Source organism: Tasmannia lanceolata, unplaced genomic scaffold (assembly GCF_043159265.1).
Source record: "Tasmannia lanceolata isolate RefF3 unplaced genomic scaffold, GAP_Taslan_0.1 ptg000018l, whole genome shotgun sequence".
Lineage (NCBI taxonomy): Eukaryota > Viridiplantae > Streptophyta > Magnoliopsida > Canellales > Winteraceae > Tasmannia > Tasmannia lanceolata.
The window spans coordinates 50,311,713-50,322,653 of NW_027518695.1; the positions used below are offsets into that span (position 1 = coordinate 50,311,713).

General features: G+C 41.2%; 3 protein-coding genes across 4 annotated transcripts in view; 2 read left to right on the plus strand and 1 right to left on the minus strand.

Moving 5' to 3' along the window:
* The window catches only part of LOC143851214 (KH domain-containing protein HEN4-like), a 29,778-nt gene extending 26,555 nt beyond the window's left edge, over positions 1 to 3,223 (minus strand). For both annotated transcript variants that reach the window (XR_013236258.1, XM_077360562.1), the window contains exon 1: positions 2,487 to 3,223. Coding sequence is in view for 1 of the 2 variants with exons in the window: in XM_077360562.1 (XP_077216677.1) it covers positions 2,487 to 3,107 (621 nt within the window). In the remaining variant the exon portion in view is untranslated. The remainder of the gene's footprint in view (positions 1 to 2,486) is intronic.
* Positions 3,224 to 7,446: 4,223 nt separating this feature from the next.
* Positions 7,447 to 8,666, plus strand: LOC143850397 (uncharacterized). The gene is made up of 4 exons (XM_077359655.1): positions 7,447 to 7,832; positions 7,921 to 8,079; positions 8,164 to 8,250; positions 8,342 to 8,666. The coding sequence occupies exons 1-4, from the start codon at positions 7,447 to 7,449 to the stop codon at positions 8,664 to 8,666; spliced, it is 957 nt and encodes a 318-aa protein (XP_077215770.1).
* Positions 8,667 to 8,897: 231 nt separating this feature from the next.
* LOC143850398 (uncharacterized) lies at positions 8,898 to 10,663 on the plus strand. Its single transcript, XM_077359656.1, has 2 exons — positions 8,898 to 10,044; positions 10,524 to 10,663. Exons 1-2 carry the CDS (start codon positions 8,898 to 8,900, stop codon positions 10,661 to 10,663), a joined length of 1,287 nt encoding a protein of 428 aa, XP_077215771.1.
* Positions 10,664 to 10,941: the final 278 nt, after the last annotated feature.

Consider the following 10,941-nt stretch of genomic DNA (forward strand, 5'->3'; position numbering starts at 1 on the left):
TATTACAATGGAATCAGGTCAAAACTGGATTCAATCTATTCACATTTTGACCAAACATGTTATCGAGTCCGGCACATTGACATCCACAGAGAATTTTGTTCCTCGCTACTTTTTGGAGCAGTGGTGGGGTCGCAGAGGAGATATGTAGAATTTATTGAGACTCACTCTTAGATGCAAAACAATCATCAATATCATCATCATAGAGGTATGAGAGGGGGCAACAATTCAACAATAATTTACATGAGTGTTCCCACATCATTAACATCCATGGATTTTACCATTGTTTGTCAAAACTACAACCTATCAAACAGTACCACCGTGAATAAAGTTATACTTTATGGAAAAAGCAGAAATGGGAAAACCAATTGGTCAGGGCTTGGCGCACTATTTCATATAATTAGGCCACTTCCATCTTTCCAACATTAGACATGATAGGATCTCTGATGTTATTATCTCATTGAAGTAGAGGTTTGGGGGTTGCACACTACGATCAAACCACTTAATATGGATCAAATGTTTTTTTGGACCCAGTGCCTCAAAGGTAATATATTTCCATAAACCAAGAAGTGAAGCACTCTCTCCCTACTTCCTTTGGAGTAAAGAACTCCCAAATCCATAGGGATGGCAATTTTTGGGCCAAACAAATTGGCAGATTTGGAGTACGGCATAGCTTACTGAGAACATATTTTTATGTACATAATTCATAATATTTGTTTTATGCTCTTTGCTTTACATAATTATAGATGTATGAATTGCATGAAAAATGTGGTGTGTGTATTATGCATGAATATTCATATGAATTACTTGCGAAATTTGGTGGGTACTTATCAGACATGCGCTACAGTGCATGTTACAAGGTGTTCGATGTTTTTAAACAATTATGGATGGTTGTCCTGCTTATCTGATGGTTTCTATGTTGCATTTGTGCTTATTCTAGCATTTCCTGAATTTTCATCCTTAAATTCTATCATTTGCAAATCTTTCCATAAGTTTCTGTGATTTTACAGGATTTCCACAAAAAATTCCAACCGAAACCAAACCGTTAACATTTTCGTAACCACCAAACCGAAACTGAAACTGAAATTTAAAACCTTGCTCAAAGTTGGAATGGAATCTTCATAATTAGCTGGACAATCAATAGATGAATTGCCATCCCTATGAATATGGGAGAAGAACACTCCAGCTCCTCAAAATGGCGAAGACATCTTGATGCGGGCCACAGAAGAGAAAGAGAAGAAAGAAGAGACGAAGAAAAAGAAGAAGGAAGAGGGGAAGGAGAAAATTAGAGGGGAGAATCTGTCATCAATCTTTTTTTCTTTTTTGTTTTTGAAATGGGATCTGTCATCAATCTTATTTCATCAAAAACTATCGAAGTCTACTGCATGAGGCCTATATATAGGTAACGGAAATAAAATTTGGGAGGGGGGGAGGGGGTGCTATTTTTATGATCCACATCTTGTACATAACAAATCCATTGAGCTATTAAAAAAACATAACAAATCCATTGACATGCAAGTTAGGAAATAATCCTAACCATGAATTGTGACCTTAGCAAGATCAACAGCCTTGATCAAGTGGGGGGATAATGGGTGGTTTACAATAGCCATTTCAGGAAGAGATGTAAACGAACTAAAGGGTTGTTTGAGAGAGTAACTGGCGTAATGAGGAGCCGTGTTCCTCCCCTCAAACTCTATAAAAATACCCATCCGGTCCCTGCTTGCACACAACATTTTCAAGCATCCATCCTTTGCAATTCATGGCAAAAGGAAGAGGAAGCAGATACCCATGACCTTCCATTGTGAAGCAAGGAGAAACCCCGGAGAGGAATCCCGTCCAACAAAAGGAAACAATATCCATGGCTTCCGGTATGAAATCTTTCCCATTTACATTTAATAACTATATGATAGATTGTATTTTCATAGTTTGGATCGACCAAGATCCGTGCCTACACTCCTAGACGATTGAGTGATATCACCACACTGACATCACGCATAGGAAGGACACTGATAAACAAAGTTAGCATTTCCGTCCGCCATTGAGGAAACATAAGAGCAGAAATCCAATCCCTGTAACTAAACACAGAAGCCGCTTTCCTACTCTGATGTGCAATGAAGGATGTTCTGCAAGTGGGATACTTTTAAAGTTCAAATAAGTTCATACATTTGAAACTAACTTCCTAGTCTAATGTTCAATGCAAGATATTCTAAAAGTGGGATACTTTTAAAGTTCAAATATGTTCATCCATCTGAAACTAATTTCCTACTCTAATGTGCAATGAAGAATGTTCTGCAAGTGGGATACTTTTAAAGTTCAAATAACATTTGAAGCTAATGTCCTAGTCTCATTTGCAATTAAACTGCTATACTTTTGGAATTCAAACAAATTCATCCATTTCCAATCCAGATATCAAAATAAACCCACCCTAATCAATGCAACTTATCAAGTACAATAACAAAAAGCGCATAAATTCCAAACCAATTCCTAACCTGTATCATTTGATCAGTCGGCAACGTGCACGCCGGCAGCTGCTCCGAAGGCAAAACCCTAATTTTCGCGCCACTCTCATTCCTTATCTTCTCAACTATCTTCCCTCCTTTCCCAATCACTGACCCCACCTGTCCCGCCGGAGCAATCAATCTACAAGCCACAACTCCAGCCACTGCCGCGGGCCCCTCCACCTCAACCTCCACAGCTAAAACCCTCTCAAAAATCCTAAAAAGCGCCAACTGGACCGGCGAAACCTCATGCTCTTCCCCCTCTCTCTCATTTTTAGGGTTTATCGAAATCGTCTTTTTAGGGTTTTCTGATCCAACGATCAGGATTACGCGATCTTCGCAGGGGATTTCGGGCTGTTCTACTCGGATCTTGGCTCCGGTCTCTTGCCGGAAAAGTTCGATTATGCTTCCAGACTTTCCAATGACACCGCCGATCTTTGATACGTGGCAGAGGAGGCGGAAGGACACGTGGCCGGGTGGGATTGCGATTGGGGGTTGAGGGTTTTTCCGTCGGCGCTTTGATGAGCCATTGGCGGGTTGGGGTGTGGCGGTATCAGAAGGAGGGGTGTCGATAGGGCGCTTTGCCGGGGTGGATATATATGGGCCCTCCATTTATTTGATATTTCCACCCTCTTCTTCTTGTTGTTGTTTCCGGCCGGTGAGAGGAAGCGGGGAGTCGCAGTGGGGGAGCGAGGGAAATGAAAATTTCGTGGGGTTTATTTTTTGTACTTTTATTGTTTTTATAACTTATATCTGCAAGACAATGTCTTGATGATGACACGAGTCGCCTTATTTTAAACTTGGGCAAATTATTAAAAAAATGTATAGTTTTAGTTATATTGTGAATAAAGGGCAAAGATTTCAAAATAAGGAAAGAGGGGCAGTCAGGTACGGTCATGGAGGGGAAATGACAAGATTACCCTTATGTTTTAAAAACAAGGCTTTTACCCATCTTTCTCACCGTTCTCCCTCTTTCTTCTTTCTCCCGTTCGCCTGAAATATCACATTTCTCATCGGTACGCATGTCGCCGGAATCAGCCCCTTTGCCGCCGGAATTCTTCCCCTTCTCGTCGGAAATTGTGGTGCAATCCTGAGAAGGTATTTTTGAAATCTATACAGTTAGAGTTTCAACTTTTTTCATTTTCTTGTGGAGGGGTTGGATCTGAAACACTTGGAACCATGTTTAACAGTCTCGAAACCTCTCACGTCACATATCCGATTAAAAGAGGATACCCATGTTTCCCAATTATAAAGGCAAAGTGAGAGAGTCGGTGGGGGATGTGTGGCCGTGTGTGTGTGAGGGTTTTTGAGAAAACCCAAAAAGGGAAAAAAAGGGGCTGTTGGTGGGTGTTGACGTTTTAGCAAAAACGTTAAAAGGAAGAAAGAAAGAGAGAGGGAAGAGAAGAAGAAGAAGAAAAAGACAACAAGGGTTTTTCTTGGGTGCTCTTTTTGGAGGTTTTGTGCGGAATCAAAACCCAGTTTTTTTTAGCGTTTCTTCTTGAAGCTTTTCACCGCACCGTTGAATCCTCTCGTTGCACGGAGACTTCGTTAGGATTTGGGCTTCTTCGAGTTGAAGATCGAAGTGGGTAATTTTTTGTGAGAAAGTGGGTTACGTTGTTTGCAACGAGGTAACCTTTTATATCTCTTATTTCTTGTATGGTCTCAAGTTTCGGGTGAGAACTTGAGAAAGAGACGTTGTATTACTTATTTGATTAGTGGATATTTCGTCGGTTTCGCCCCGTGGTTTTTCCCTCTTCGTTAGAAGGTTTTCCACGTAAATCTTTGTGTTCTCTTGTGTGATTACTCTCTTGATTGTTTAGTGTTCTTTTATCCACATATTTATTTGCTTCGTAATTTAAGTGGGTTTTCTTTGGCAAAAAACCCAACAAGTGGTATCAAAGCCGTGGTTGTTTGGAAGCATAGTTGTCTGTGTGGATTGAGATGGAGAGTTCTTCAGGAACTATGATAAAGTTGACTGGATCAAATTGGATGATTTGGAAACCAAAGATGGAGGATATTCTATTTTGTAAGGATTTGCATGAACCCATTGAAGGTGATAAGGCCAAGCCAACTGGCATGTCTGATAAGGATTGGCAAAAATTGAATAGAAAGGTTGTTGGACATATTAGGCAATAGTTAGTTGACAGTGTGTTCCATCATGTGTCTAATGAAACATCTGCACGTTCGCTTTGGACAAAGTTGGAGACAGTGTGTTCCATCATGGTTCCGACGTAGAAAATGTGGTTCGGTAATGGTTCCGACGTAGAAAATGTGGTTCGGTAATGGTTCCGACGTAGAAAATGTGGTTCCGTAGTGGTTTCGGGTTATAAAATGTGGTTCCTTACTGGTTCCGTTGTGAAAAATGTGGTTCCCTAATGGTTTCGGGGTGAAAAATGTGGTTCCGTAATGGTTCCGCCGTAGAAAATGTGGTTCCGTAGTGGTTTCGGGTTATAAAATGTGGTTCCCTAGTGGTTCCGTGTTGAAAAATGTGGTTCTCTAATGGTTTCGAGGTATAAAATGTGGTTCTCTAATGGTTCCGCCATAGAAAATGTAGTTCCGTAGTGGTTTCGGCTTATACAATGTGGTTCCCTAGTGGTTGCGGGGTGAAAAATGTGGTTCCCTAATGGTTTCGGGGTGAAAAATGTGGTTCCGTAATGGTTCCGTCGTAGAAAATGTGGTTCCGTAGTGGTTTCGGGTTATAAAATGTGGTTCCCTAGTGGTTCCGTGTTGAAAAATGTGGTTCTCTAATGGTTTCGAGGTATAAAATGTGGTTCTGTAATGGTTCCGCCATAGAAAATGTAGTTCCGTAGTGGTTTTGGCTTATACAATGTGGTTCCCTAGTGGTTGCGGGGTGAAAAATGTGGTTCCCTAATGGTTTCGGGGTGAAAAATGTCTGTAATGGTTCCGACGTAGAAAATGTGGTTCCGTAGTGGTTTCGGCTTATAAAATGGGCATCCTTCTGGGTTCCGAGGTGAAGAAGGTGGTTCAGTAATGGTTTCAGGGTGAAAAATGTGGTTCCGTAATGGTTCCGACGAAGAAAATGTTGTTCCGTACTGGTTTCGGCTTATAAAATGTGGTTCCCTAGTGGTTCCGGGGTGAAAACTGTGATTCTCTAATGGTTTCGGGGTGAAAAATGTAGTTCTGTAATGGTTCCGACGTAGAAAATGTGATTTCGTATTGGTTTCGGCTTATAAAATGTGGTTCCCTACTGGTTCCGTTGTGAAAAATGTGGTTCCCTATTGGTTTCGGGGTGAAAAATGTGGTTCCGTAATGGTTCCGCCATAGAAAATGTGGTTCCGTAGTGGTTTCGGGTTATAAAATGTGGTTCCCTACTATTTCCGTTGTGAAAAATGTGGTTCCGTAATGATTTCGAGGTGAAAAATGTGGTTCTGTAATGGTTCCGCCTTAGAAAATGTGGTTCCGTAGTGGTTTCGGGTTATAAAATGTGGTTCCCTACTGGTTCCGTTGTGAAAAATGTGGTTCCGTAATGGTTCCGCCTTAGAAAATGTGGTTCCGTAGTGGTTTCGGCTTATACAATGTGGTTCCGTACTGGTTCCGGTTGAAAAATGTGGTTCCCTAATGGGTTCGAGGTATAAAATGTGGTTCCCTAATGGGGTGAAAACTGTGGTTTCCTAATGGTTTCGGGGTGAAAAATGTAGTTCTGTAATGGTTCCGAAGTAGAAAATGTGGTTCCGTACTGGTTTCAACTTATAAAATGTGGTTCCCTAGTGAATCCGGGGTGAAAACTATGGTTCCCTAATGGTTTCGCGGTGAAAAATGTAGTTATGTAATGGTTCCGCCATAGAAAATGTGGTTCCGTAGTGGTTTCGGCTTATAAAATGTGGTTCCCTAGTGGTTCCGGGGTGAAAAATGTAGTTCGGTAATGGTTCCGACGTAGAAAAAGTGGTTCCGTATTGGTTTCGGCTTATTAAATGTGGTTCCCTACTGGTTCCATTCTAAAAAATGTGGTTCCCTAATGGTTTCGGGGTGAAAAATGTGGTTCCCTAGTGGTCTCGGGTTGAAAAATGTGGTTCCCCAATGTTTTCGAGGTATAAAATGTGGTTCCGTAATGGTTCCGCCATAGAAAATGTGGTTCCGTAGTGGTTTCGGCTTATAAAATGTGCTTCCCTAGTGGTTGCGGGGTGAAAAATGTGGTTCCCTAATGGTTTCGTTGTGAAAAATGTGTTTCCGTAATGGTTCCGACGTAAAAATGTGGTTCCGTAGTGGTGTGGGCTTATAAAATGGGCATCCCACTGGTGTAGAGTTGAAAAATGTTTTTCCCTAATGGTTTCGAGGTCTAAAATGTGGTTCCATAATGGTTCCGCCATAGAAAAGGTGGTTCCCTAGTGGTTTCGGCTTATAAAATTTGGTTACCTAGTGGTTCCGTTGTGAAAAATGTGGTTCCCATGGTTTCAGGGTGAAAAATGTGGTTCTGTAATGGTTCCGACGTAGAAAAAGTGGTTCCGTAGTGGTTTCGGCTTAGAAAAATGTGCTTACCTACTGGTTCCGTTGTGAAAAATGTGGTTCCCTAATGGTTTCGGGGTGTAAAATGTGGTTCCCTAATGGTTTCGAGTGTAAAATGTGGTTCCGTAATGGTTCCGCCTTAGAAAATGTGGTTCCGTAGTGGTTTCGGCTTATAAAATGTGCTTCCCTAGTGGTTGCGGGGTGAAAAATGTGGTTCCCTAATGGTTTCGGGGTGCAAAATGTGTTTCCGTAATGGTTCCGACGTAGAAAATGTGGTTCCCTACTGGTTTCGGCTTATAAAATGTGGTTACCTACTGGTCCCGTTGTGAAAAATGTGATTCCCTAATAGTTTCGGTGTGAAAAATGTGGTGTCGTAATGGTTCTGCCATAGAAAATGTGGTTCCGTAGTGGTTTCGGCTTATACAATGTGGTTCGAAAAGTGTAATAGTTATGTTTTGGTCCAATTAATATGATAAGTGTACTAATAATGGTTCTGATCGAAACAGGGTGTGCAAAAATGGTGGAAAACAGGGCTTCTTTTATGTTACACGTTGATGGGTACTTGAAGGATGAAGTATCATTCGAATATATTGGCGGGACGAAAATGTGTTTAACTGTGAATCGCCATATAAATTTTCTAGAATTTCAGTCTCTAATTCACCAAAGGATTGGGACCACTGGATGTCGCGTGTCATTATCTATAAAATGTCGATATGTCATGGATCCATATCAAATCGTGTTATGCGACATTCGAAATGATCATGACCTAGGTATGGTGATGATGGTTTTTGAGAATAGCCTCTTTAATTCTATCAGCCTGTACATACGTAAAGAGTACAGAGTTGGAGAAATTATATCTGCACCCATGAAGAGGTAAAATATTAAGTCAGCTGGACTTTGGCATTCTTTAAATTCTCATTCCATTAGAATATTATCTCATGTGGAAATTTTCATTGCTCAGAAATGTAGTTCAGATAAATGAACATTATGAAGCTTCTACTCCAATCGAACCTGCTTTGAGTCCCAAAAATAATTCCGTTCGTGCAGTGTCAGCAACACCTATTGCAGCTGAAGCTCCCAGCAAACGAAGACGACATGGCGAAGGACATACCAACAATAGGTACTATCCGTGTATTGAATTGTGATTCCATTGATGAATTTATGATTCCATTATTGTTACTCTAATTGTTGATCGGGTTGGCAGATATTCAGTAGACTTGGATGAAGATTATGAGGATCCAATTTTTAATGAGACAGAGGAAGATACAACTGAACATAAGAGCACTTCCATGTAATAAATTAAAGAAATTATATTTAGTTGGGAGGTTATATTTTTCTCTCATTGAATTTCATTCTAACCTAGTCCTTTCCTTACCATACAGGCACGATGCACGGTTCAGTAGGGATTTTCATAGTGATATGCATGTTAATGATGCCATTTGCGAGGATGGTAATGAGGACTTTGATGAGGACAATGACGACTTTGATGAGGACGATGACAGCCGATTCGGAGAAGAGCAGGATGGTGTAGATGATCAGGATAGTTTAGATAACATTATCGGGGACGGGGATGGTGTAGATAACATTATCGGAGACCAGGATGGTGTACATAACATTATCGGCGACCCGTTCGGTAATACGTATACAAGGGAGCCGATGGAAGTAGATGAAATGGTTGTGGATGAATTAAATGTGGGGAGAATATGACTTGAGGAGTTCAAGGTGGGGGGAATCTTCCCAAATTTTAAAGTATTTAAGAACAAAGTTAGAGAGTATGCAATTGATAGGCGTTTTGTATCCGTCCCAGTAGACTCAAAACCTACAAAGTATGCTGTTAGATGCAAGAATGGAAGTTGTCATTTCAGAATTACTGGGACAAATTACCTGGATTCTGTCAGGGTGAACAGGTTTGTGCCAGAGCATACATGCTCAAGTACGATGAGTGGTAATGATCATCCCCTTGCCACAGCATCTTGGGCAGCTGAAACCTGCCTAGGGTTATTTCCCCGTCCAGGAGACGTGACACCTAGTTTGATAAGAGCATACGTCAAGGATAAGTGGAGTATAACCTTAAGCTATACGAAGGCTTTCAATGCGAAGGTCATTATACACGAAATTATGTGTGGAAATGCGGAGGCTTCTTACCGCATCCTTCCTGCATATGCTCAGGAGATGGAGAGATGTAATCCCGGCACCATTATGCGTGTATACCGAACCCGGCAGCTATGGGCTAGTGGAGATAACACATTTGGTCGTTTATTTTGGTCATTCGGCCCCAGCATCCGTGCGTTCAGTCGCACAGTTAGACCCCTGATACTAATTGATGGGACACATTTGCGGGGGAAATATAAAGGAATCTTATTAGCTGCGACAACTGTAGATGGTGATGGTGGATTATTTCCGTTAGCTTTTGCTGTGGTTGAGAACGAGAACTTTGACAGTTGGCTATGGTTTCTTGTTTTACTCCGCCAGAGAGTGATGCCAATAGAAAAAAACAACAATGAATTTACGATTTCCTCCGATCGGATGAAGGGTCTGGTTAGAGCTGTTGCTGAAGCATTACTGGGATCATACCATAGCTACTGTATTCGTCACCTCAATGCCAATCTGTTGAAGACCTTTAAGAGTCAAAAACTTTGTAAACTATTTTCGAGAGCGGCATATGCCTTAAGGGAGAGTGACCATAAGGAGGCGATGGAACTCATAAAAGCAAAGAATGAAAAAGCAGAGAAATGGATATCTGAGATTCCTAAAGAAAATTGGGCTAATGTACATTTTAAAGGGGCCAGGTGGAATGTGCTCACCACTAATGCAGCAGAGTACTTCAACAACGTATTGAAGGGCGCAAGGGAGTTGCCGATTGCTGCTCTAGTTGATCACACTAGATGGAAAGTACAAGACTTCTTCCAGTTTCGCCGGAAAGCTGCGGCTACATGGAAAACGCATTTAACTCATAGAGCAGAAAAGTGGTTGGACAGATCATGTTCGTTTGGCAGTAAGTTTCTACCCCGCGCGTGTAGTTGGAATGAATATGAAGTGCTCTCATCCACTCATACGGATAGTGTGGATTTAGAGAAGAAAACATGTACGTGTGGTCTTTTCCAAACGATGGGATTGCCGTGTGGGCATGCCATAGCAGCTATGGGATTAAATAAGCTTGACCGATATAAATACTGCCAGGATTGGTTTTTGGCTTCAACATATCGGAGTACGTATGAGGAGGTGATTCATCCAACTTTAGATCGAACACAATGGCCCGAGCCATCCAATGATTTAGTAGTACTATTGCCACCGCGAGTAAGACGACAGCCCGGACGACCGAAAAAAGTACGAATAGAGAGAGGGCTGCAATTTGGAAAACATCACAACTGCAAATCATGTGGGGAACCTGGACATAACAAAAGAACGTGTAAAAATCCTCCCCTCGTAAATCGTCAGTTAAATATGACTCCCATCGGTCCATCCGCACCTACACAGAACAGGTATGTTTCATTATTACGCACTCGATATGATTTTCATATTAAACCCATAATTGTTATTGATTGTACCAACTTTCTCTTGTAGGTCCGGAGTGTCCTTCGCACCTCCTTTCTTTACTTAGGGATGGAGTTGTTGGTTTTTCTGTACAAAGTGGCAATGATTTTGGGAACCTTGTTACTACACATGATACTTACTCACACGAAAATTGTAAAAAGTGGCAATGATTTTGGGAACCTTGTTACTACACATGATACTTACTTACACGAAAATTGTTCAATTTATACGTTGTTGTATCTACTACTTGCCCGGAACTGTACATTTTTTGGAACCACAATTTTGGAACACCTGGTTGAATAATTTTGTCTGGAACCACAATTTTAATTGCTATTGGATACACCCTGTTCATATTCGAACAACTGCTTCAACACTTTTGTTTCGTTATTGCCATGTTTATGTTGACCTCTCTCTATGTCTCTATCTCTCTATCCTCTCTCTCTTTCTC

What these genes read in the sequence shown, in the direction of transcription:
- LOC143850398 (XM_077359656.1), top strand. Translation starts at nt 8,898, where the DNA reads ATGAGTGGTAATGATCATCCCCTTGCCACAGCATCTTGGGCAGCTGAA. An exon ending in GGATTTAGAGAAGAAAACAT is followed by an intron (nt 10,045 to 10,523) that starts GTACGTGTGGTC and finishes TTTCTCTTGTAG; the next exon opens with GTCCGGAGTGTCCTTCGCAC.
- LOC143850397 (XM_077359655.1), top strand. Translation starts at nt 7,447, where the DNA reads ATGGTTCTGATCGAAACAGGGTGTGCAAAAATGGTGGAAAACAGGGCT. An exon ending in ATATCTGCACCCATGAAGAG is followed by an intron (nt 7,833 to 7,920) that starts GTAAAATATTAA and finishes TTCATTGCTCAG; the next exon opens with AAATGTAGTTCAGATAAATG. An exon ending in GAAGGACATACCAACAATAG is followed by an intron (nt 8,080 to 8,163) that starts GTACTATCCGTG and finishes TCGGGTTGGCAG; the next exon opens with ATATTCAGTAGACTTGGATG.